A 24,188-nucleotide genomic window follows, 5' to 3' on the forward strand; every position below is an offset into this window, starting at 1 on the left:
GAGACACTGCCCCTGCTGCAATGAACTGCCTGTGTGTGTGCCAGGGAAGGACTCGTGTCTCTGAACACCCCCGTGTGTGCATCAGTCCAGCTCAGGGTTGGACACCTCTCAGAGCCCTGACACATTTCTCTGCGTGACTCCAGGAAAACCCCCGCTGTGCCAGGGAGTTACCAGATCCTTTGCTGTCACCCTCCTGGTGTCCTGTGTAATGATGAAACTAGAAAAGGTGATCATCATACCTGGTAATTTTCTAAGAGGAGAAATGTCACTGCTGGAAAGAAGTGTCACTGTTGGAAAGAAGTGTCACTGAAGAGGTGAGTAGAGGGAACATCATTGTTTCCTTCAGTCTGTTCCACAGCAGGTTCCCCTGGAGCCCCAGGGACACCTGCGGGGAACCGCAGAGAAAGGGCTGCCTTTGGCTCTTGCTGTGCTGCTCAGCTGGGCCGGGCTCCTGGCACACAGGGAAATCCTGGCAAGCGGGCAGCACTGCAGAGAGACAGCTCTGCCCAGGAGCAGCTCCTTTGCACAGCCCAGCAGGGCCGAGGGCACTGCCTGTAGGCACAAGAGAAGAGAAGAAAGGCAAAGGGAGGTTAAAGGCAGCAGAAAGATGGGAGGTGTTCAGCTGAGACACAACTTGGGGACACAACTTCACACTCCTCTGCAGAGTGAGTCTACAGGTGCAGGGCAATGTCGCTTGTGTTCCTGGAGGAATCTCCTAAAGTTACCACATGCCACAGCCTTGCACATCTGTCAGGACTCTCCCAGTTTCTCTGTTGCGCCGGAGGAGGATGTTCTCCAGGGCAGGCCTTCCCTGCAGCACCGTCAGAGGGACAGCGCAGGTGGGCTCCTTCTCCCAGGGATGGTTGCGGGGTGGGAAGGTGGGGGTGCAGCCAGGGATGCCCGGGGCTGTCCTGCAGAGCAGGGTCCCTGTGCTCCGGGGTTCTTTGTGCCAGGGCAGGGACTTTGCTGCCTGCTGGGGTCAGGTCTCATCCTGCCTGGGTAGTTGCCCACCCCTCTGCAGGGAGAAGCTGTCGGTGGGTGGTGAGAACCCCAGCAGGAGCCAGGCAGGTTCTTCCTGCCGTTGGATGAGGTGTGTGTGGTCAGGGCTGTGGGAGGTCAGGGCTGCTCCCAGATCCAGATCACACCAGCACATTTCCAAGAGCACTGTCAAATGGGAAGGACAAAGCACAATTATTAGGAAGGAATGGAGCTTTTCTCAGTCAGTGTTTTCAGTTTCCTACTCCTGAAGAATCTGGGGGTTGAGAAATGGAAAAGGAGCTCCCATGTTGGACAAGTCACTGAGACTCCTGAGCTGTAACTTGGAATGCACAAGTGCTTCTGTAAGCAACTTCCTAAAGTGCTTTCGGCCTCTGCTCTGCTTTTGACAGAAGCAGCATCACTTCTGCTGGACCCATCTGTTTTTTCTTTATCTACCCTTTTCCACCTGCAAAAAGAAAAGTTGCCCAGTCAGTGCGCTGCAAACAGGCAGGTTTCTCTCAGGCCACAGTGAGTGCACAGACATTCGGATGGAGTGGTGACAGGGAAGTCATGAATGGATTTCTGATGTTAAGTCTACTGTTTTGAAATCAGAAAATGTGGTGTTGAAGTCATCGTTAGCCTTTGAGAGGGAAACAGGAGAAAAATCGGATAAATTTGTTGCTAAAAATGAGCTGCTTCAAACTGAGGTTGACCACCTTCAAAGTCTTGTTAAAATTTGGATGATTATGAAACAGTCAACTCACGGATTACCCCCATCAATACTAGACAATGCCCGCAGTATAAAGGCATAAAGCCCTCCCAGCCCCTCCAGGAACCCTCAAATCCCATCCCGGTCCCACAGGACACTCCCAACTTCCCCTTAAACCCTCCGAGGCCCCCAGACTGCCTCCCAGACCCACAAAAACCCACAAGATGCCCCCAAACCCCTCCCAGTTACCTCCAGCCCTCCCACGACCTTTCAAACCCTCTCCTAGTTGCCCCCTTCCCCTTGAGTATGCCCCCAAACTCTCTCCCAGTTCCTTCCCACATCCCCGACGATTCCCCAAAACCCCTCACAGCTGCCCCAATCTCCCCAACCTCCCTCCCAAACCCCCAAACACCCCCAAACACTTTCCCAGTTACCCCCACGACCTCCAAGCCCTTCTCAGCCTTCCCATTCCTTCCCAAAGCCCCTCCCAGTTGCCGGCCCGTCCCCCAGGCTCGGGTGAGGAGGTGCCCCAGGCTAACGGGCCCGCCCAGGCAGGGGCGGTTCCAGCAGCATGTCAGGAGCCACCCCCTGCCCCGAAAGCTCCCGCCCGCCCTGGAGCCACCTCAGCTGCCCCTGCAGGGGAGAAATCCAGGCCGGAGCAGAGCAGGGGGCAGGGCTGGGCTGGGACCTCGATGGACGGGGGCACTGGGAGAGCAGGGGAGAGACCGGGATGGGCTGAGAGGGCACTGGGGGAGAGGGGAGACACTGGGATGGGCTGAGGGGGCACTGGGAGGGAGAGGGGAAAGTTTTTTGCCACTTTCCTGGGCACTTGAACACCCTCTGCACCCCCGTTCCCGACCGTGCCGGTTGTCCTTCCCCCCCAGGCCATGAACAGGTTTTGGGGCTCCCTCGTTGGTCACAGCCAATAGAATGGCTCTGCTGGAATGACGTCATTGCCAAATTCTGCTGGGCCCCTGTCCTTGTGCCGGTGAGTCACCCAATAGAACGCTGAAACTTCCGCGGGGGCTACCGGGAGCGGTGCGGTGATGGTGGGGGAGAGGAGGATCGGGATTGAACCCGATTGGTCCCGATCGATCCCGGCCCCGGGGTCTCCCCCCGCCGCGCTGTTTTTCACGTGCGGCCCCAACGAGGCCATGGTGGTGTGGGGTGAGTTCAGGGGGTCCGGGGGCTCCGGGTGACCCCTCTGAATATCCCCCAAGACTCTCGGGAACTGCCCAGATTCCCCCCAAGAGTCCTGGGGACCCTCCGCCTTTCCCCCTCCTCCCCCAAATCTCCTGTGCATCCCCTTAACCCTTGAAAATCTCCTGGGACCACCTCAGACCCCCAGACTCCCTCCTGGGGACCCCCAAACACTCTTCAGGACTCCGGGGCCCCTCCTGACCCCCTCCTAGAGTCTTTTGGGTGTCACCGACCCTTTACGGCGGATTCCTCCGTCCATTTTTCCACCCCGGACTGCTGGGGGTCCCCCCCCCCAAGAAACTACTGGGAACTCCCCAGTGTCCCACCACGAGATTCCTGGGTCCCTCCCCGCCCCAACCCCCTGTGGGTGCCCCCATCCTTTCTTCCCCTCGAAAATATTCTTGGGGGTCCCCCAATGTCTCCTCCAGCCCCCATCCTGCCAGGGATGGATTTGGGGGGATCTCCTTCCCCTTCCCTCTGGCCCAAAGGCAAATGCCCTTCCTGTCCTTCTTCCTTCGCCCCCAGGCAGAAAAGAGAAGAGAAACAGCCAGTTGGCCCTGGCAGGTGTGGGTGTGTGCAGGCTGTGGTTGAGTGGTTGAGAAGGGAGAGGAGGGGGCTGGTGTTTGGGCCAAGTCCAGCAGGTGATGTCTTTTCTATCTGGCAGTCCTTGGTCAGCTCCACGACCATCCAGCTGTCAGTGTTCATGACATACCCATCAGCCCTTCTCTTCTTGGCTCCTACACTTGCCAACCCTAAGCTGCTCCTAAGTTCTCTTGCTGTCAGTTCCTAAAGAGGTCTTGTCAAGTGTTACTGATTTAGAAACTAAAGCCTGACATCTTTGTCTTTGCCAAAGATGTGTGTGAAAGGGCAGTGCTGTTGCAAAGCAGTGTTGAGCTTCACATTGGGTGACTTGGCAGCTTCCCCTGCATCACCCATGCACCCTGGGTTTCTTTGAAAAGTTCTTTTCACTCCAAATGTGACACCACATTAGCCTGTAGGACATCCTGTCCCCAAATGGATAACTGTAAATATTAATAATAAAAAAGTGACCCCCTCCATTATTCAAGAAAAGCTTGTATCTCTGTACTGAAAGCATCCAAGGGTCATGTCCCCCAGTTTTCTATCTGACAAGGGTTTGGAGGGGCTGCTTTGTGCAGGGAACCCTTTGGGGGCCCCTTGCACATGGGTAGGGCTGCACTCTGGGGGTGTGGGGCTTTGGTTCTTTGGTTGCCAGGGGCCACTGTGAGTCACTGAGCCGGGGTGGGGACAATGGGCAGGGCTGGCTGGGACAGGCTGTGGCACCTGTGACATAAAAGGGAAGTGTCCCTGTGGGGCAGCTCTGCAGGGCCCATCAGGGGATGCTGCCCAGTGCAGCCTGTGCTGTGGGGAGCACGCACACAGGGAGAGGCTGGGCTGGACGAGGGCCGGGGCAGCAAGGCCGCCCCAGGGAGTGGGTTCTGCCCCTGCCTGCAGGGCCCAGCCCCTGGCAGGAGCGCCTTGGGCAGGGCCCAGTGCTGCTGCTGGGGCAGGGGGTGAGACCTTGCCGCCTGCCAGCTGCCTGGGCCCCTGTCCTTGCTGCACCACATCCCCGAGGCTCCATCCCCGCTCCCCCAGCGCCAGCTCCCTCCTTCCCAGCCCCAACCAAGCCCTTCTCTGTGTCCTCCTGCAGGCCATGGCTTTCACAACATTCCTTTTGGTGCTTGTGCAAAGCATCATCCAGTCCCTGCAGGCGGTCGGGGAGGGGCTGCACAAGACTCAGTGAGCTTGGAGGTCTTTTCCAAGCTGAAGGACTCTTGGATTCTGTGATTGTGTGCTGGATTCAGCTGGGTCCGTGTTAGCAGCATTAGTTTGCTCCCAAAGTTTCCTCGCTGTCAGCTCTTGTGGCCTAAGGCTTGAGCTCCTTTAGCTCCTTGTGCTGAGCTACTGATGGGAAACGAGAGGCCTCTGCGAGCAGATTCCTGGTGTTCCCTGTAGAACAGTGAGGGAGAAGGTGTAGTCAAGTGGGAAGAGGAGTACTGTTTGTGTGTGGCCTCCTATGTGGCCTTGGCGCCTTTGAGGGGCTTGAAGGAGAAAAGAGCTTTGTTAAAGTGAGAAGTGAAATAGTGTGTTGGCTGTTCTCTCTGCAGGGAGAAGCTGTCGGTGGGGGAGGGGTCACAGAGTGGGGGAGAGGCCGTAAAGTGCGGGAGGGGCCACAGAGTGGGAGAGGTGTCACAGAATGGGGGAGGGGTCACAGAGTGGGGGAGGAGCCACAGAGTGGGGGAGGGGCCATAAAGTGGGGGAAGGGTCTGAGAGTGGGGGAGGGGCCATAAAGCGGATGAGGAGCCACAGAGTGGGGGAGGGGTCAGAGAGTGGGGGAGGGGTCAGAGAGTGGGGGAGGGGTCATGAAGTGGGAGAGGGGTCACAGAGTGGGGTAGGGGCTACAGAATGGGGTACGGGCCACAGAATGGGGAAGGGGCCATAAAGTGTGGGAGGGGCCATGGGGTGGGGGAGGGGTCACAGCCTGGACTCGGGGGGTCAGGGCAGTGACCTCAGGGAGGGGGAGGGGTCAGGGCATGGGGTAGGGGTCTCACCTGATCCCGGGGCTATCGGGGCCATGGCGGGGCCGAACCTGGTGGGGGCACCCAAGTTTTTCCCAAATTTCCCCTCATTTTTCCCAGTTTTTCATCCATTTCTCCCATATTTCCCCCTCTTTCCCCAATTTTCCCCTCATTTCCCCCATTTTTCCCAAATTTCCCCATTTTTCTCAATTTTTCCCCATTTTTTTCCAAATTCCTTCCATTGTTCCCAAATTTCCCCCATTTTTTCCCATTTTCCCCAAATTTCCCCCCATTTTTCCCAACTTTCCCTAATTTTTTATCCAATTTTACCCAAATTCCCCCATTTTTTTCTCAATTCACCCCATTTTTCCCAAATTTCCCCATTTTCCCCAAATTCCGCCATTTTTTCCCAATTTTTCCCTAAATTTCCCCTAATTTTTCCCAATTATCCCCCATTTCTCCTGATTTTTCACCCCTTTTCCCCAAATTTCTTACTTTTTTTCCCATTTTCCCTCCATTTCCCCTCAAAATCCCCCATTTCCCCAAATTTCTGACTTTTTCCCCAAAATTTCCCCCCTTTGTCCACATTTTCCCAGATTTTCCCACTGTTTTCCTAAATTTCCCCCCATTTTTCCCCATTTTTATCAATTTTCCCCAAATTTCCCACTTTTTTCTCAAATTTCCCCCCATTTTTCCCAATTTTTCATTCGTGTTCACCAAATTTCCCACTTTTTTCCCCAATTTTTCCCCATTTTCCCCAAAATTCCTGGTTTTTTCCCCCCATTTTTTCCCACTGGGGAAATTTGGGAAATTTGGAAAACTGGGGACCCAAAAATCCAAGAAAATGTGGGGAAATGGGGGAAAAATGTGGGGAAAATCTGGAGAAAAATCTGTGAAAATGTGGGAAAAATGGGGGGGAATCAGGAAAATGGTGAAAAATCTGGGAAAATGTGGGAAAATGGGGAAATTGCGGAAAATTCTGGGAAAAATGTGAGAAAAATCCGGGGAAATGGGGAAAAATGGGGGAAAATGTGGGAAATTCTGGGGAAAATGGGGAAAAATATGGGAAAATATGGAAAAATGAGGAAAAAAAGGGGGGAAAATGGGGAAAAATGTGTGAAAATGTGGGAAAATGTGGGAAAAATGGGGGGAAAATCTGGGAAAATGGGGGGAAATCGAGAAAAAATCCGGGAAAATGGGGAAAAAATTGGGAAAAAACTGGGAAAATGGGGAAAAGTTGGGAAAAAACCTGGGAAATTCTGGGGAAAATGGGAGAAAATCTGGGAAAAATGTGGAATAAATGGGGGGAAAGGGGAAAAAATGGGAAAAATCTGGGAAAATAGGGAAAAAATGGGGGGAAAATGGGGAATATTCTGGGAAAATCTGGAAATATGGGGGAAAAGTATCTGAGAAAAATGGGGAAAAATCTGGGAAAAATGGGGGAAAATGAGGAAAAATCTGGGAAAATGTGGAAAAAATGTGGGAAAAATCATGGAAAATGGGGGGAAATTGGGAAAAAATCCGGGGAAATGTGGGGAAAAAAAGGGGGGAAATCTGGGAAAATGGGGAAAATAATTGGGAAAAAATCTGGGAAAAATTGGAAAAATGAGGGAAAATCTGGGGAAATAGGGAGAAAATCTGGGAAAATGTGGGAAAAATTTGGGAAAATGGGGGAAAATGGGAAAAATCCGATAAAATGGGGGCGAAATGGGGAAAAATCTGGGGAAAATGGGGAAAATGGGGAAAAATCTGGGAAAATGTGAAAAAATTGGGAAAAACTGTGGGAAAATGGGGGAAATGAGGAGAAATCCGTGAAAATGGGGGAAAATGAGGAAAAATGTGTGAAAATGGGAAAAAATGGGAAAAAATCTGGAAAAATGGGGAAAATCGGGAAAAATCAAGAAAAATGGGGGAAAATCTGGGAAAATGTGGGAAAATCTGGGAAATTCTGGAAGGAAATCTGGAAGAAAATCTGGAGAAAAATCTGAGAAAATGTGGGAAAAATGGGAAAAAATGTGGGAAAAATCTGGGAAAATGTGGGAAATTCTGGGAAAAGTGGAGGAAAAATCTGGGAAAAATCCGGGAAAATGGGGAAAAAATAGGGAAAAATCTGGGAAAATCTGGGAGAAATCTGGGAAAATGGGGACAAACTGGGGGGAAATGCTGGAAATTCTGGGGAAAATGGGGGGAAATGGAGAAAAATGGGAAAAAATCCCAGAAAATGGGGAAAAATGGGGAAAGATTTAAAAAAATGGGAAAAAATCTTGGGAAAATCTGGGAAAAATGGGGAAAAATCTGGGAAAATCTGGGAAAAATGAGGAAAAATCTGGGAAAATGTGGAAAAAATGGGAGAAAATCCAGGAAATGGGGAAAAATGGGGAAAAATAAAAAAAATTTTGGAAAAATGGGGAAAATATGGGAAATTCTGGGAAAAATCCAGGAAAATGGGGGAAAAAAATCTGTGTAAATCTGGGAAAAATGTGAGAAAAATCGGGGAAAATGTGGAAAAAATGGGGAAAAAAATCTGGGAAAATCTGGCGAAAAATGTGTGAAAATGTGTGAAAATGTGGGAAAAATGTGGAAAAAATGGGGAAAAATCTGGGAAAATGGGGGGAAAATCTGGGAAAATCTGGACAAAATGGGAAAAAATCTGGGAAAATGTAGGAAAATTGGGAAAAATCTGGAAAATGGGGGGGAAATGGAGAAAAATTCAGGAAAATCTGGAAAAATGGGGGAAAATCTGGGAAAAATGGGGAAAATGGGGGGAAATGTGGAAAAATGGGGAAAAATGTGGAAAAACTGGGTTAAACTGGGAGGAACTGGGAGAAACTGGGCCAGAGGGAAAGGGATGTTGCCATGGAAATGTGAACCCGCCCCTCCCCCACCCGGCCCAGGGCCCACGGGGGGGGGGGGAACTGGGTTAAACTGGGACATACTGGGAGGCACTGGGGGGGACACTGGGAGTTACTGGGAGCTACTGGAAGCTACTGCGGAGGTCACTGGGGTTACTGGGATGGACACTGGAGTTACTGGGAGCTACTGGGAGGGTCACTGGGGTTACTGGGATGGATAGTGGGGTTACTGGGAGCTACTGGGAGGGTCACTGGGGTTACTGGGAGTTACTGGGAGCTACTGGGGGGCTTACTGGGAGTTACTGGGAGCTACTGGGGTGGACACTGGGGTTACTGGGAGTTACTGGGATGGACACTAGGATTACTGGGAGTTACTGGGGGCTACTGGGGGGGTCACTGGGGTTACTGGGAGCTACTAGGAGCTACTGGGGGGGTCACTGGGGTTACTGGGGGGGTCACTGGAGATACCGGAGGCATTACTGGGGTTACTGGGAGCTACTGGGAGCCACTGGGAGCGGCCCATCCCCCTCCCTCCCCAAAGTCACCCCAAGGACACAAAGGGGGGGGAGGGGGGGAAGCCCTGCCCCCTCCCAGTCCCTCCCAGTCCCTCCCAGTTCCCTCCCAGTCCCTCCCAGTACCTGAACTGGTCACACTGGGAGCGGCTCCAGGTCCCCCCTCCAGTTTGGGCCCCCGGGGCTATTTTTGGGACCCGGTGATGTCACTGGGGGGAGGGGCCTCGAGGGGGCTGCCCCTCCCCTCTCCCTTCCCAGTACAGACCAGTAAGGGACCAGTAACGGCCCCAGTGGGGGAGGGAGGGGAAGGAGGGAACACTGAGGGTGGGGATGGAGCAGGATGGTCCTTGAGCGTGGGGGAAGGGCAGGAGGTTCCCTGAGGGTGGGGGAAGGGCAGGATCGTCCCTGAGGGTGGGGGAGGGGTAGGCGGGTCCCTGAGGGTGGGGGAAGGGCAGGAGGGACCCCGAGGTGGGGGGAGGGGCAGGAGGGTCCTGAGGGTTGGGGAGGGGCAGGGAGGGACCCCGAAAGTGAAGGAGGGGCCCTGAGGGTCCCTAAGGGTGGGGGAAGGGTAGGAAGTTCCCCGACGGTGGGGGAGGGACAGGAGAGTCTCTGAGGTTGGGGGAGGGGTCCTGAGGGCCCCTGAAGGTGGGGGAGGGGCAGGGAGGGCTCCTGAGAGTGGGGGAGGTGTAGGAGGTTCACTGGGGGGAGGGGAAGGAAGGGACCCTGAGGGTGGGGGAGGGACAGGAGGGACTCTGAGGGTTGGGGAGGTGCAGGAAGGGGGGGGGAGGGGCTTTGGGGGGGCCCTTAAAGGTGGGGGAAGGGGCTGAAAGTGGGTCCATCATTGGGAGGGGACACGCCCACCCAAAACCCAGTAAGTCCCAGTTGAGCTCCCAGTTCAGGGAGGGGGAGAGGATGCAAAAGACACGCCCACTTGCAGAGGCTATGGCCACCTTGGGATGGGACACGCCCACCAGGGAGAGACCACGCCCACCTAAAGAAGGGACACGCCCACCCCCAAACCACTAAGTCCCAGCTGAGTTCTGCCTTAACTGGTCCTTACTGGTCCCACCACCCCATTCCGCGTTCCAGTGAGCCGTACTGGTCCATACTGGTTTATACTGGTCTATCCTGGTTTATACTGGTCTGTACTGGTCTGACCTTGATGGAGATGCTGAAGTGCTCCCAACCCCTTTAACTGGTCCTTACTGGTCCCACCACCCCATTCCGTGTTCCAGTGACCCGTACTGGTTTATATTGGTCTATACTGGTCCATACTGGTTTATACTAATCTATACTGGTCTATACTGGTCTGTACTGGTCTGACGTTGACGGAGATGCTGAAGTGCCCCCAACCCCCTTAACTGGTCCTTACTGGTCCCACCGCCCCATTCCCCGTTCCAGTCACCTGTGCTGGTCCATACTGGTTTATACTGGTTTATACTGGTCCATACTGGTCTATACGGGTCTATACTGGTTTATACTGACCTGACCTTGATGGAGATGCTGAAGTGCCCCCAACCCCCTTAACTGGTCCTTACAGGTCCCACCACCCCATTCCCTGTTCCAGGGACCCATACTGGTTTATACTGGTTTATACTGCTCTACCCTGGTTTATACTGGTCTGTACTGCTCTGACCTTGATGGAGATGCTGAAGTGCCCCCAAGCCCCTTAACTGGTCCTTACTGGTCCCACTGCCCCATTCCCCATTCCAATGACCCGTACCGGTCTGTACTGGTTTATACTGGTCTATACCGGTGTCCTAGTTAGGACAGCTGAGATCAGTTCATCATGGTGGGTGTAACCCAAAACTGTATTCTATAGCCTTCCATGTCATTTCCCAGAAACTAGACTATTGTTGTCAATAGACTATTCGCACCCTCTGCCCATAGAGCCTGACTCCTCAGGCTATAAACTAGGTGTTAAGAGGCCTGTGAGATAGGAGGATGTTTCTGTCCTCACACCCTTTGTGAAACTCCCCACCCTGAGGGGAGTACCAAGCATTCCTGCCTGAACTGGAGGATATATAATCTTGGAGTTTTGGAACATTTTTCAACCCACTCGTGGGATCCAGAGGACGGCTGCATCTCATCGCTCTCAACCAGACTTAGACCACCACTGGACTGCGATCACCAGTTCCGGCCAGACTGCAGCAGCTCTCCCACCAGCAGGTTCTTCCCCTCTCCCTTTACTTTGGACTCAAACGGGGCCCAAGGAACACCACTTTGTTCAGGCCCCAGGGTACTGGGTTATACATTTGGGTTTTTGTGGGTTGAGACCAATTGTTTGTTTGTATTATTGTACTTACTGTATTATTTTAATAAATTGTTATTCTGACTTATAATCTCTCCTTTGAGTTGGGTTCATTCCCCCTGCTGGTTAACTTTTAAACCAGTACATTTTGGCGCCCAAACGTCGGGCAGAGAGAGAGAAGTCAGAATCACAATTTCATTTTAAGCATTTGTCTATTTGAATATAGAAACTCCCTGATCACCATGTTGTTTGATGCACTCACATGGATGTTGTATTTGAGCCTGTTCATATTTCCACAGATGGGGTATTATTTGCCTGTTTTGATGCTCTCTTTAAGACCAGGGAGAGGGATCCAAATTGTTTTATTAGTATATTATGTTTATGTCATTCTAACATCAGAAGCAATGAGTTTCATTGTAAATGTGTATTCAGTCCTGTTTGCCTGTCCTGGTTTGGGTTGCTACCTCTGGGGCCTCATTAAAAATCGTACCCAGCTTTTTGGGGGAACAGGGGTGGATGGTTTCCAGCCTCTCACCTCCTTCTTCCCCTTCAGACCTGCTACAACAGTTTTTGAAAATACTGAGTTCCCTTTTGATGTTAAGGACAGTATAATGTTATTGTTAGTGTTGCTCTGTCTGCTCTGTACTGTGTACACCATGTTTAGGGTCAGAAAAGTGCCTTTTAGGGAGGTTGTTTGGACACCTGCCCTGGGAGCAGATAATGCTGAGTGGCACGGGAAGTGGGAGGACATCAGCCAGTATTTGGAAAAGTTTTCTCCTCCAATGATCTGGAAATTCACCCCTGAACAACTGCAGGATCCTGTTAGCATGATAAGACTGGTGAAGGAAAAATGCTCTGGCAGCTCCAGAGATGGCCAGCTCACAGCAACCTGCTGGGCCCTGGCCACTGCCTACCGGGCACTACTTGACATAGTACAGCACTGTCAGGGGGAGGAGAGAAGGACCAAATCCACAAGCACCACGTCCACCCAAACCACAGCTGAGTCAGAGGGAGAAAGAAATGAACCAACCAGCACCGTGTCCACACAAACCATCGAGGAGCCAGAAGAACAAGCAAAACCAATAGCAGTCGCCCCTGTCCAGAAAAGGAAATCAAAGACTAAATCAGTTCGCATAGCAAATGATGATGAAGAGGCGGGACCTTCACATCCACCGGAGGAGACAGAACCAGAAATAATCACTCGGTCCCTATCCCTGGGTGAGCTACGTGAGCTCCGGAGAGAGTTCACACGACAGGCGAACGAGTCCATTCTGACCTGGCTGCTCCGAATCTGGGATGCCGCAGCTAACGATACGATCCTAGATGGGAGTGAAGCCAGACAGCTGGGATCCCTGTCTCGAGATGTAGTCATTGATCAGGGGATTGGAAGGAGGCAGGAAACTCTCAGCCTCTGGCGGCGACTGTTGTCCAGTGTGAGAGAGAGATACCTTTGCAAGGAGGACCTCCACGTACAGCAAGGACAGTGGAACACGATGGAACAAGGTATCCGGTGCTTAAGGGAGTTAGCTGTACTGGAGATAATCTTTTCAGAGGATGAAAGATTCCCTAAGAGTCCAGATGGTGTACAGTGCACCTCCCAAATGTGGTTAAAGTTTGCACGACTCGGGCCAGAAATGTATTCCCGCTACTTAGCAACGCTGCAATGGAGGGAGGGAGAGGACAAGGTGGGAGCATTGGTTAGCAAACTCAGGATTTATGAAGACACTGTCACCGCCCCATTACGAGCCCACGTCTCAACTGTGGAAACCAAACTGGCTGAACACGTCCGAAACCTGGAAGAGAAAATTGAAGAGGGACACCAGAAGCTAAGAGAAGAAATTAAGGAAGGGATTTCCCATATCTCGCCAGGACAAACAAGAGTCTCTGCTATCAGGAGCCAGCGTCCCCCAGCTAAGGAGAGAAGGTACACTCCACGTGGCGATCTATGGTTTTACCTCCGTGAGCACGGAGAGGATATGAGGAAGTGGGATGGGAAACCCACCTCTTCCTTAGCAGCCCGGGTACGTGAACTGAAAAGAGGAACAAATACCATAAAGAACTCTTCAAGGGTAAACGTTGCTCCAGTCTCTCGTGGGCAAGACTCCAGACGGTACAGGAATGATCCTCTTGAAGGGACCTCCAGGTCATACCCACAAGAAGAGCACAATGAGTACCATGACCAGGACTAGGGGTGCCCTGCCTCTAGCCAGGTAGAGGAGAGGGACAATCGAGTCTATTGGACTGTGTGGATTCGGTGGCCTGGCACATCAGAGCCACAAAGATATAAGGCTTTAGTGGACACTGGCGCACAATGTACATTAATGCCATCAAGATACGTAGGGGCAGAATCCATCTCCATTTCTGGGGTGACAGGGGGATCCCAACAGCTGACTGTACTGGAAGCTGAAGTGAGCCTGACTGGGAAGGAATGGCACAGACACCCCATCGTGACTGGTCCAGAGGCCCCGTGTATCCTTGGCATAGATTACCTGAGGAGTGGGTATTTCAAAGACCCAAAAGGACTTCGTTGGGCTTTTGGCATAGTTGTTGTGGAGACGGAGGAAATTAGACAGTTGAACACCTTGCCTGGTCTCTCAGAGGACCCCTCTGCTGTGGGACTGCTGAAGGTTGAAGAACAACTGGTACCGATAGCCACAGCAACAGTGCACCGTCGGCAATACCGCACCGACCGAGACTCTGTGACCCCTATACAAAAGATGATCCGTGAACTGGAGACCCAGGGGGTGGTCAGCAAGACTCGCTCACCCTTTAATAGCCCTATATGGCCAGTGCGTAAGTCCAGCGGAGAGTGGAGGCTGACGGTGGATTACCATGGACTCAATGAAGTCACACCCCTCCTGAGTGCTGCTGTGCCGGACATGCTGGAGCTCCAGTATGAGCTGGAGTCCAAGGAAGCCAAGTGGTATGCCACCATTGACATAGCCAATGCCTTTTTCTCCATTCCTTTGGCAGCGGAGTGCAGACCACAATTTGCTTTCACTTGGAGAGGTGTGCAGTACACCTGGAATTAACTGCCTCAGGGGTGGAAACATAGTCCCAGCATTTGCCATGGACTGATCCAGACTGCACTGGAAAAGGGTGAGGCTCCAGAGCACCTACAGTACATTGATGACATCATTGTATGGGGGAACACAGCGGGCGAAGTCTTCGAGAAAGGAGAGAAGATAATCCAGATTCTCCTAAGAGCCGGTTTTGCCATTAAACGGAGTAAGGTCAAGGGACCTGCTCAGGAAATTCAGTTCCTAGGAGTGAAGTGGCAAGATGGACGCCGCCTAATTCCAATGGAGGTGATTAACAAAATAGCAGCCATGTCCCCACCAACCAGCAAGAAGGAAACACAGGCTTTCCTGGGCGCTGTGGGCTTTTGGAGGATGCATATCCCCGAGTATAGTCAGATTGTAAGCCCTCTCTACCTTGTGACACGGAAGAAAAATGATTTCCAGTGGGGCCCCGAACAACAACAAGCCTTTGAACAAATTAAACAGGAGATTGCCCATGCGGTAGCCCTTGGGCCAGTAAGGACAGGACAGGACGTTAAGAACGTGCTCTACACCGCAGCCGGGGAGAATGGCCCTTCTTGGAGCCTCTGGCAGAAAGTGCCTGGGGAGACCCGAGGACGACCGCTGGGATTCTGGAGTCGGGGATACAAAGGATCTGAAGCCAGCTATACACCAACTGAGAAAGAGATCCTGGCTGCCTATGAAGGAGTTCGAGCTGCCTCAGAAGTAATCGGCACCGAAGCGCAGCTCCTCCTGGCACCCCGACTACCAGTGCTGGGCTGGATGTTCAAGGGAAGAGTTCCTTCCACACATCATGCCACCGATGCCACATGGAGTAAGTGGATGGCTCTGATCACGCAGCGAACCCGGATAGGGAATCCTAATCGCCCTGGGATTCTGGAAATTATCACCAATTGGCCCGAAGGTGAGAGTTTCGGACTATCCTCTGAAGAAGAGGAGGAGAAGGTGACACGGGCTGAGGAGGCCCCACCATATGACAAGCTACCCGCAGATGAAAGGCGATATGTGCTCTTCACGGATGGCTCCTGCCGCATTGTAGGGACAAACCGAAAATGGAAGGCAGCTGTATGGAGTCCCACACGGCGAGTTGCAGAAGCGACCGAAGGACAAGGTGGGTCAAGTCAGTTTGCAGAGCTTAAAGCCGTTCAGTTGGCTTTGGATATAGCTGAACGAGAGAAGTGGCCAAGACTCTATCTCTACACTGACTCATGGATGGTGGCCAATGTTCTGTGGGGATGGCTGGAGCGATGGAAAAAGGCCAACTGGTAGCGCCAAGGGAAACCCATCTGGGCGGCGGAGATGTGGCAGGACATCGCTGGCCGGGTAGAGAAGCTGAGTGTGAAGGTCCGTCACGTAGACGCTCATGTAGGCAAGAAACGGGCTAATGAGGAGCATCGTAACAACGAGCAGGCGGACCGAGCTGCCAGGATTAAAGTCTCTCAGGTAGATCTGGATTGGCAGCACAAAGGAGAATTATTTCTGGTTCGATGGGCCCATGACGCCTCCGGTCACCAGGGGAGAGATGCAACATACAGATGGGCTCGTGACCGAGGGGTGGACTTAACCAAGGACATTGTCTCACAGGTCATCCATGACTGTGAGACATGTGCTGCCATCAAGCAGGCCAAGCGGGTGAAGCCTCTATGGTATGGTGGACGGTGGTCGAAGTACAGGTATGGGGAAGCCTGGCAAATTGACTACATCACGCTCCCCAAAACCCGCCAAGGCAAGCACTACGTACTGACCATGGTAGAAGGAAGCACTGGATGGTTGGAGACATACCCCGTGCCTCATGCCACTGCCCGGAATACCATCCTGGGCCTTGAAAAACAAGTCCTGTGGCGACACGGCACCCCGGAGAGAATTGAGTCTGATAATGGGACCCATTTCAAGAATGGCCTCGTAGACACCTGGGCCAAAGAGCACGGCATTGAGTGGGTGTATCATATCCCCTACCATGCACCAGCTGCTGGAAAAGTTGAGCGGTGCAACGGACTGCTGAAAACCACTCTGAAGGCACTGTGTGGGGAGACTCTCAAACACTGGGAGCTGCATTTAGCAAAGGCCACCTGGTTGGTCAACACCCGAGGTTCCATCAATCGAGCTGACCCTGCCCAATCAGAACTTTTGCATACTGTAGATGGAGATAAAGTCCCCGTGGTACATATGAGAGGAATGTTAGGGAAGACTGTTTGGATTAGTCCCACCTCAAGCAAAGGCAAACCCATCCGAGGGATTGTTTTTGCTCAGGGACCTGGTTCCACCTGGTGGGTAATGCAAAAAGATGGGGAGACACGTTGTGTACCACAAGGGGACCTAATTTTGAGTGAGAATGGTCTGTAATGTTTCATTGTATATATATAGATAGATAGATGTATATAGTTTTAAAGGGATATAGTTTTTTAAAGGGGGTTAATTTGGGCATGACATGGATGGCATAGAATAAGGGGTGGATAATGTCCTAGTTAGGACAGCTGAGATCAGTTCATCATGGTGGGTGTAACCCAAAACTGTATTCTATAGCCTTCCATGTCATTTCCCAGAAACTAGACTATTGTTGTCAATAGACTATTCGCACCCTCTGCCCATAGAGCCTGACTCCTCAGGCTATAAACTAGGTGTTAAGAGGCCTGTGAGATAGGAGGATGTTTCTGTCCTCACACCCTTTGTGAAACTCCCCACCCTGAGGGGAGTACCAAGCATTCCTGCCTGAACTGGAGGATATATAATCTTGGAGTTTTGGAACATTTTTCAACCCACTCGTGGGATCCAGAGGACGGCTGCATCTCATCGCTCTCAACCAGACTTAGACCACCACTGGACTGCGATCACCAGTTCCGGCCAGACTGCAGCAGCTCTCCCACCAGCAGGTTCTTCCCCTCTCCCTTTACTTTGGACTCAAACGGGGCCCAAGGAACACCACTTTGTTCAGGCCCCAGGGTACTGGGTTATACATTTGGGTTTTTGTGGGTTGAGACCAATTGTTTGTTTGTATTATTGTACTTACTGTATTATTTTAATAAATTGTTATTCTGACTTATAATCTCTCCTTTGAGTTGGGTTCATTCCCCCTACTGGTTAACTTTTAAACCAGTACAACCGGTCTATACCAGTCCATACTGGTCTATACTGGTTTATACTGGTCTGTATTGGTCTGACCTTGACGGAGATGATGAAGCGCCCCCAACCGCCTTAACTGGTCCTTACTGATCCCACCACCCCATTCCCTGTTTCAGTGACCCGTACTGGTTTATATCGGTTTATACTGCTCTACCCTGGTTTATACTGGTCTATACTGGTCCATACTGGTTTGTACCGGTCTGTACTGGTCTGACCTTGATGGAGATGCTGAAGTGCCCCCAACCCCCTTAACTGGTCCTTACTGGTCCCACCACCCTGCTCGCTGTTCTAGTGACCTGTACTGGTCCATACTGGTCCATACTGGTCCGTACTGGTTTTTTACTGGTCTATACTGGTCTATACTGGTCTATACTGGTCTATACTGGTCTATAATGGTCTGACCTTGATGGAGATGCTGAAGTGCCCCCAAACCCCTTAACTGGTCCTTATCGGTCCCACTGCCCCATTCCCCATTCCAGTGACCCATATTGGTCTATACTGGTCCATACTGGTTTATACTGGTCTATACCGATCTATACTGGTCTATGCTGCTCTGTACTGGTCTGACCTTGATGGAGATGCTGAAGTGCCCCCAACCCCCTTAACTGGTCCTTACTGGTCCCACCGCCCTGCTCCCCATTCCATTGACCCATACTGGGTCGTGGTGGCAAGAACCCCAGCAGGAGCCAGGTGGGGTCTTCCTGCCATTGGATGAGTGCTCTGGGAGGTCAGGGCTGCTCCCAGATCCAGATCACAGCAGCACATTTCCAAGAGCACTGTCAAATGGGAAGGGCAAAGCACAATTATTAGGAAGGAATGGAGCTTTTCTCAGTCAGTGTTTCCAGTTTCCTACTCCTGAGGAATCTGGGGGTTGAGAAATGGAAAAGAAACTCTCATGTTGGACAAGTCACTGAGACTCCTGAGCTGTAACTTGGAATGCACAAGTGCTTCTGTAAGCAACTTCCTAAAGTGCTTTCGGTCTCTGCTCTGCTTTTGACAGAAGCAGCATCACTTCTGCTGGACCCATCTGTTTTTTCTTTATCTGCCCTTTTCCACCTGCCTGCGGTTTCTCTCAGGTCAAAGTGAGAGCACAGACATTTGGATGGAGTGCTGACAGGGAAGTCATGAATGGATTTCTGATGTTGGATCTACTGCTTTGAAATCAGAAAATGTGGTGCTGAAGTCATCGTTAGCCTTTGAGAGGGAAACAGGAGAAAAATCGGATAAACTTGTTGCTAAAAACGAGCTGCTTCAAACTGAGGTTGACCACCTTCAAAGTCTTGTTGCGCCAGAGTGCGGAGAGAAAACTGTTGCTAAAAAAACAGGCTCCTGGTTTGGTCAGGCAACTTCATAAACCAGTGTCTTACCCTGGCATTGAGACTTGGGAAACCACAGAGAACCCCGATTCTAAGTCTCAGGAGAGAAAGAAACAAGGAGAATTTGAAGTTCAACTGATGTTTCTAGAGTCTCCCAGCTTTCCTCACATTAATGAAAATAGACTGAGTGATCCCTGTGATAATGAACAAAGGGAAGATTATTCTTTACCTCCCTCAATTTCCTTTGTGCCTGATACTGAATCCACTAAAAAACCTTGGACTCAAAAAGAGAACCCGACCCAGAAAACAACTCAATTCATTCTGATTCAAGTGGTTAAAGAGCAGAAGCATTATGGCGATAAACGTGGACAAATTAAAAGCCAACCAGTGAAATCCTATCAATATATCACATACCTTGGGATTCCACTTTGTTCTCATCAACAGTTAATACAATTTCCAATGGATATGGGGACAAAATGTTGGCAGCAAAATGCCAAAGATGGGATTAAAACCCAGACGAAAAAGAATTAAAATCACTGGAGAAAAAGAAGAAACCAGTCTTCAACCAAGAGCTTCACCCTGTTACTGTTTTGTTGATATTACCTTTTTGCTTTTTATTCTAATAATCATATTGTATGTTAAAATTTGGATGATTATGAAACAGTCAGCTCACTGATTACCCCCATCAATACTAGACGATGCCGGCAGTATACACCCGTCCCAACCCCTCCAGGAGCCCTCAAATCCCATCCTGGTCCCACAGAACACTCCCAACTTCCCCTCAAACACTCCGAGGCCCCCAGATTGACTCCCAGATCCAGAAAACACTTGCTGCCTGCCCATGGAGTGCCCAGTGTGGCCCACCAACTGCACCACAAAGCCAAAGCTTCCAGGCTTTCTTTCCTGGGAATTAGGGCTGTTGTTTCCTGTTTTCAGCCATGCCTCCCAACTGATAGCCCAACTCCCAAACTGCTAGCATGCCTGTTGATACAGAATTGTTAAAATAAACCTTGCCAGTATATGTTTTCAGACACCGATTATTTAGTGTCGTTTCACTTTAATCCACCCCAAGGGAATTATTAATAAAAACCTGAGTTACCCCCTCTCCCCTTTTCCTGGGGCGGGTTGTAACACCAATCAGCACTGACTCCGCCCAGTAGGCATAGCAAAGGAAGTTTCCTTTTGGTTTAGGGTTTAGTGTTAGGGTTAGGGTTAGGGTTTAGGGTTAGGGTTTAAAGTTAGGGTTAGGGTTAGGTTTTGAGTTAGGGTTAGGGTTAGAAAGGGTTAGGGTTAGAAAGGGTTAGGGTTAGGGTTAGGAAATTTAGGGTTAGAGTTAGAGTTAGCAAAAGTTAGGGTTAGGGTTAGGGTTAGGGTTAGCAAAAGACAGGGTTACTGTTAGGGTTAGGGTAAGGGTTAGGGTTAGGGGTATGGGTAAGGGTTAGGGTTAGGAAGAATTTGTCTCAGTGCGCGATCTAACAATCGCGGTTTTAGCCCATTCCGGACACGCAGCGGTGCCCAATAAGCCCCTCTCAGACTATAAGCCCGATTCATTGCCCACCGCTGTCAGAATCTTTTGCTTTTTCTCTTGAGTCTCTGCTTTTGCTGTTGCTGTTCTGTTGCGTGTCTGGCAGAATACCCACCGCCGTCCAGTATGTACTCTGGTTCTATAGAGCACTGTCCCCTAACCCCAACATTAAAAGAGAGACTGGAAGCTATGCGCAAACCCTGTTCCCTAACCCTAACCCTAACCAAGAGACTGCAAGCTATGCGCAAACCTTTTTCCCTAACCCTAACCTTAAAAGTTAGAATGCAAACTATGCGCAAATATTTTTCCCTAACCCTAACCCTAAAAACGAGACTGCAAGTTATGCGCAAACCCTCTTCCCTAACCCCAACCTTAAAAAAGAGACTGCAAGCTATGCGCAAACCCGATTCCCTGACCCTAATCCTAAAAAAGCGAATGCAAGCTATGTGCAAACCCTGTTCCCTAACCTTAACCTTAAAAAAGAGACTGCAAGCTATGCACAGAACCAGTTCCCTAACCCTAACTTTAAAAAAGAGACTGCAAGCTACTAGGGTTAGGGTTAGGGTTAGGGTACGGGTTAGGGTTGGGGTTAGGGTTTAGGGTTGGGGTTAGGGTTAGGGTTAGGGTTAGGGTTAGGGTTAGGGTTAGGGTTTGGGTTAGGGTTAAGGTTAGGGTTAGGGTAAGGGTTAGGGGTTAGGGTTGGGGTTAGGGTTAGGGTTAGTCAGAATCTGTCTCAATGCGCGATCTAACTATCGCGGGTTTACCCCATTCCAGGAACGCAGTGGTGCCCAGTAAACCCCTCTCGGGCTATAAGCCCCATTCAGTGCCCACCGCTGTCAGAACCTTTTACTTTTTCTCTTGGGTCTCTGCTTTTGCTGTTGCTGTTCTGTTGCGTGTCTGGCAGAATACCCACCGCCGTCCAGTATGTACTCTGCTTCTATAGAGCACTGGCCCCGCCCACTGGGTGGAGTCAGGAGGTGGAGTCCGTGTTGATTGTTCTGCGTCACTGGCTCCGCCTACTGGGCGGAGTCAGTGCTGATTGGTGTTACAACCCGCCCCAGGAAAAGGGGAGAGGGGGTAACTCAGGTTTTTATTAATAATTCCCTTGGGGTGGATTAAAGTGAAACGACACTAAATAATCGGTGTCTGAAAACATATACTGGTAAGGTTTATTTTAACAATTCTGTATCAACAGGCATGCTAGCAGTTTGGGTGCTGTCATACCACAATGTGACACAGAGATAACCTTTGGGGGGGGGAAAGAAAATGCATAGGGGAGAGAAAGGCAGGATAAGAGCAAGGGAGAGTAAGAGAAAGAAAAGCTGAGGGTGGACAGATGTATATAGTCACCGCCCACGGGGTCCAACGATGCTTCCATGTCTGTCAGTTGAAGTGGTGGCCTTGATCTGCCGGGGGTGAAGGAGGGAAGTCCCCATACTCCAAGAAGTTATGAGTTATAGCCATGATTAGTGTCACGGACCATGCCTCGAGCCTCCAACATCTCGAGGGTTGCAGTCTCTCTTCTAAGGTTAGGGAACAGGCTTTGGGCATAGTTTACAGTCACTGTGTAGACCAATTGTCAGAGACTGAAATGGTTAATGATTTATGCATTCTAGGAGACTTTTCAGGCTTTTAACTTGCATGATACCTCTGATGAGCAGCCAATAGAACGGCTCTGCTGGAATGACGTCATTGCCAAATTCTGCTGGACCCCTGTCCCTGTGCCGGTGAGTCATCCGATAGAACGTCGAAACTTCCGCGGGGGCTGCCGGGAGTAGGGCGGTGATGGCGGGGGAGGGGAGGTTCGGGATTGAACCCGATTGGTCCCGATCGATCCCGGCCCCAGGGTCTCCCCCCGCCGCGCTGTTTTTCACGTGCGGCCCCAACGAGGCCATGGTGGTGTGGGGTGAGTTCAGGGGGTCCGGGGGCTCCTGGTGACCCCTCCCAATCTCCCCCAAGACTCTCGGGAACCGCGCAGATCCCCCCCAAGAGTCCTGGGGACCCTCCGCCTTTCCCCCTCCTCCCCCAAATCTCCTGTGCATCCCCTTAACCCTTGAAAATCTCCTGGGACCACCTCAGACCCCCAGACACCCTCTTGGGGACCCTCAAACACTCTTCAGGACTCCGGGGTCCCTCCCGACCCCCTCCTAGAGTCTTTTGGGTGTCACCAACCCTTTACGGCGGATTCCTCCGTCCATTTTTCCACCCCGGACTGCTGGGGGTCCACCCCGCCAAGAAACTACTGGGAACTCCCCAGTGTCCCACCACAAGATTCCTGGGACCCTCCCCCCCCCAACCCCCTGTGGGTGCCCCCATCCTTTCTTCCCCTCGAAAATATTCTTGGGGGTCCCCCAATGTCTCCTCCAGCCCCCATCCTGCCAGGGATGGATTTGGGGGGATCTCCTTCCCCTTCCCTCTGGCCCAAAGGCAAATGCCCTTCCTGTCCTTCTTCCTTCGCCCCCAGGCAGAAAAGAGAAGAGAAACAGCCAGTTGGCCCTGGCAGGTGTGGGTGTGTGCAGGCTGTGGTTGAGTGGTTGAGAAGGGAGAGGAGGGGGCTGGTGTTTGGGCCAAGTCCAGCAGGTGATGTCTTTTGTGTCTGGCAATCCTTGGTCAGCTCCATGACCATTCAGCTGTCAGTGTTCATGACATACCCATCAGCCCTTCTCTTCTTGGCTCCTACACTTGCCAACCCTAAGCTACTCCTAAGTTCTCTTGCTGTCAGTTCATAAAGAAGTCTTGTCAAGTGTTACTGATTTAGAAACTAAAGCCTGACATCTTTGTCTTTGCCAAAGATGTGTGTGAAAGGGCAGTGCTGTTGCAAAGCAGTGTTGAGCTTCACATTGGGTGACTTGGCAGCTTCCTCTGCATCACCCATGCACCCTGGGTTTCTTTGAAAAGTACTTTTCACTCCAAATGTGACACCACATTAGCCTGTAGGACATCCTGTCCCCAAATGGATAACTGTAAATATGAATAATAAAAAAGTGCCCCCCTCCATTATTCAAGAAAAGCTTGTATCTCTGTACTAAAAGCATCCAAGGGTCACGTCCCCCAGTTTTCTATCTGACAAGGGTTTGGAGGGGCTGCTTTGTGCAGGGAACCCTTTGGGGGCCCCTTGCACATGGGTAGGGCTGCACTCTGGGGGTGTGGGGCTTTGGTTCTTTGGTTGCCAGGGGCCACTGTGAGTCACTGAGCCGGGGTGGGGACAATGGGCAGGGCTGGCTGGGACAGGCTGTGGCACCTGTGACATAAAAGGGAAGTGTCCCCGTGGGGCAGCTCTGCAGGGCCCATCAGGGGATGCTGCCCAGTGCAGCCTGTACTGTGGGGAGCATGCACACAGGGGCGAGGCTGGGCCAGACGAGCGCTGGGGCAGCAAGACCGTCCCAGGGAGTGGGTTCTGCCCCTGCCTGCAGGGCCCAGCCCCTGGCAGGAGCGTCTTGGGCAGGGCCCAGTGCTGCTGCTGGGGCAGGGGGTGAGGCCTTGCCACCTGCCAGTTGCCTGGGCCCCTGTCCTTGCTGCGCCACATCCCCGAGGCTCCATCCCAGCTCTCCCAGCGCCAGCTCCCTCCTTCCCAGCCCCCACCAAGCCCTTCTCTGTGTCCTCCTGCAGGCCATGGCTTTCACAACATTCCTTTTGGTGCTTGTGCAAAGCATCATCCAGTCCCTGCAGGCGGTCGGGGAGGGGCTGCACAAGACTCAGTGAGCTTGGAGGTCTTTTCCAAGCTGAAGGACTCTTGGATTCTGTGATTGTGTGCTGGATTCAGCTGGGTCCGTGTTAGCAGCATTAGTTTGCTCCCAAAGTTTCCTCGCTGTCAGCTCTTGTGGCCTAAGGCTTGAGCTCCTTTAACTCCTTGTGCTGAGCTACTGATGGGAAACGAGAGGCCTCTGCGAGCAGATTCCTGGTGTTCCCTGTAGAACAGTGAGGGAGAAGGTGTAGTCAAGTGGGAAGAGGAGTACTGTTTGTGTGTGGCCTCCTATGTGGCCTTGGCGCCTTTGAGGGGCTTGAAGGAGAAAAGAGCTTTGTTAAAGTGAGAAGTGAAATAGTGTGTTGGCTGTGGGAATGGGAATAGAAGAGGAATGGAGAATGGGAAGGGAAAGAGGAATGGAAAGACATCTGCTGATGCTGTCGTTTGTTATGTTTGCATGTA

General features: G+C 51.6%; 1 protein-coding gene across 2 annotated transcripts in view; it reads left to right on the forward strand.

Annotated features, from left to right (window-relative positions):
* LOC127468438 (uncharacterized) overlaps positions 1–17,162 on the forward strand; it is a 114,909-nt gene extending 97,747 nt beyond the window's left edge. For both annotated transcript variants that reach the window (XM_051781593.1, XM_051781594.1), the window contains exon 2: positions 14,081–17,162. In XM_051781593.1, coding sequence (XP_051637553.1) covers positions 15,380–16,423 — 1,044 coding nt within the window. In that variant the 5' untranslated portion in view covers positions 14,081–15,379 and the 3' untranslated portion in view covers positions 16,424–17,162. The remainder of the gene's footprint in view (positions 1–14,080) is intronic.
* The last annotated feature ends 7,026 nt before the right edge of the window (positions 17,163–24,188 follow it).

The sequence above is a fragment of the Manacus candei genome, unplaced genomic scaffold, assembly GCF_025592945.1.
Source record: "Manacus candei isolate 608988 ecotype Guabito, Panama unplaced genomic scaffold, ASM2559294v1 h1tg000015l, whole genome shotgun sequence".
NCBI lineage: Eukaryota > Metazoa > Chordata > Aves > Passeriformes > Pipridae > Manacus > Manacus candei.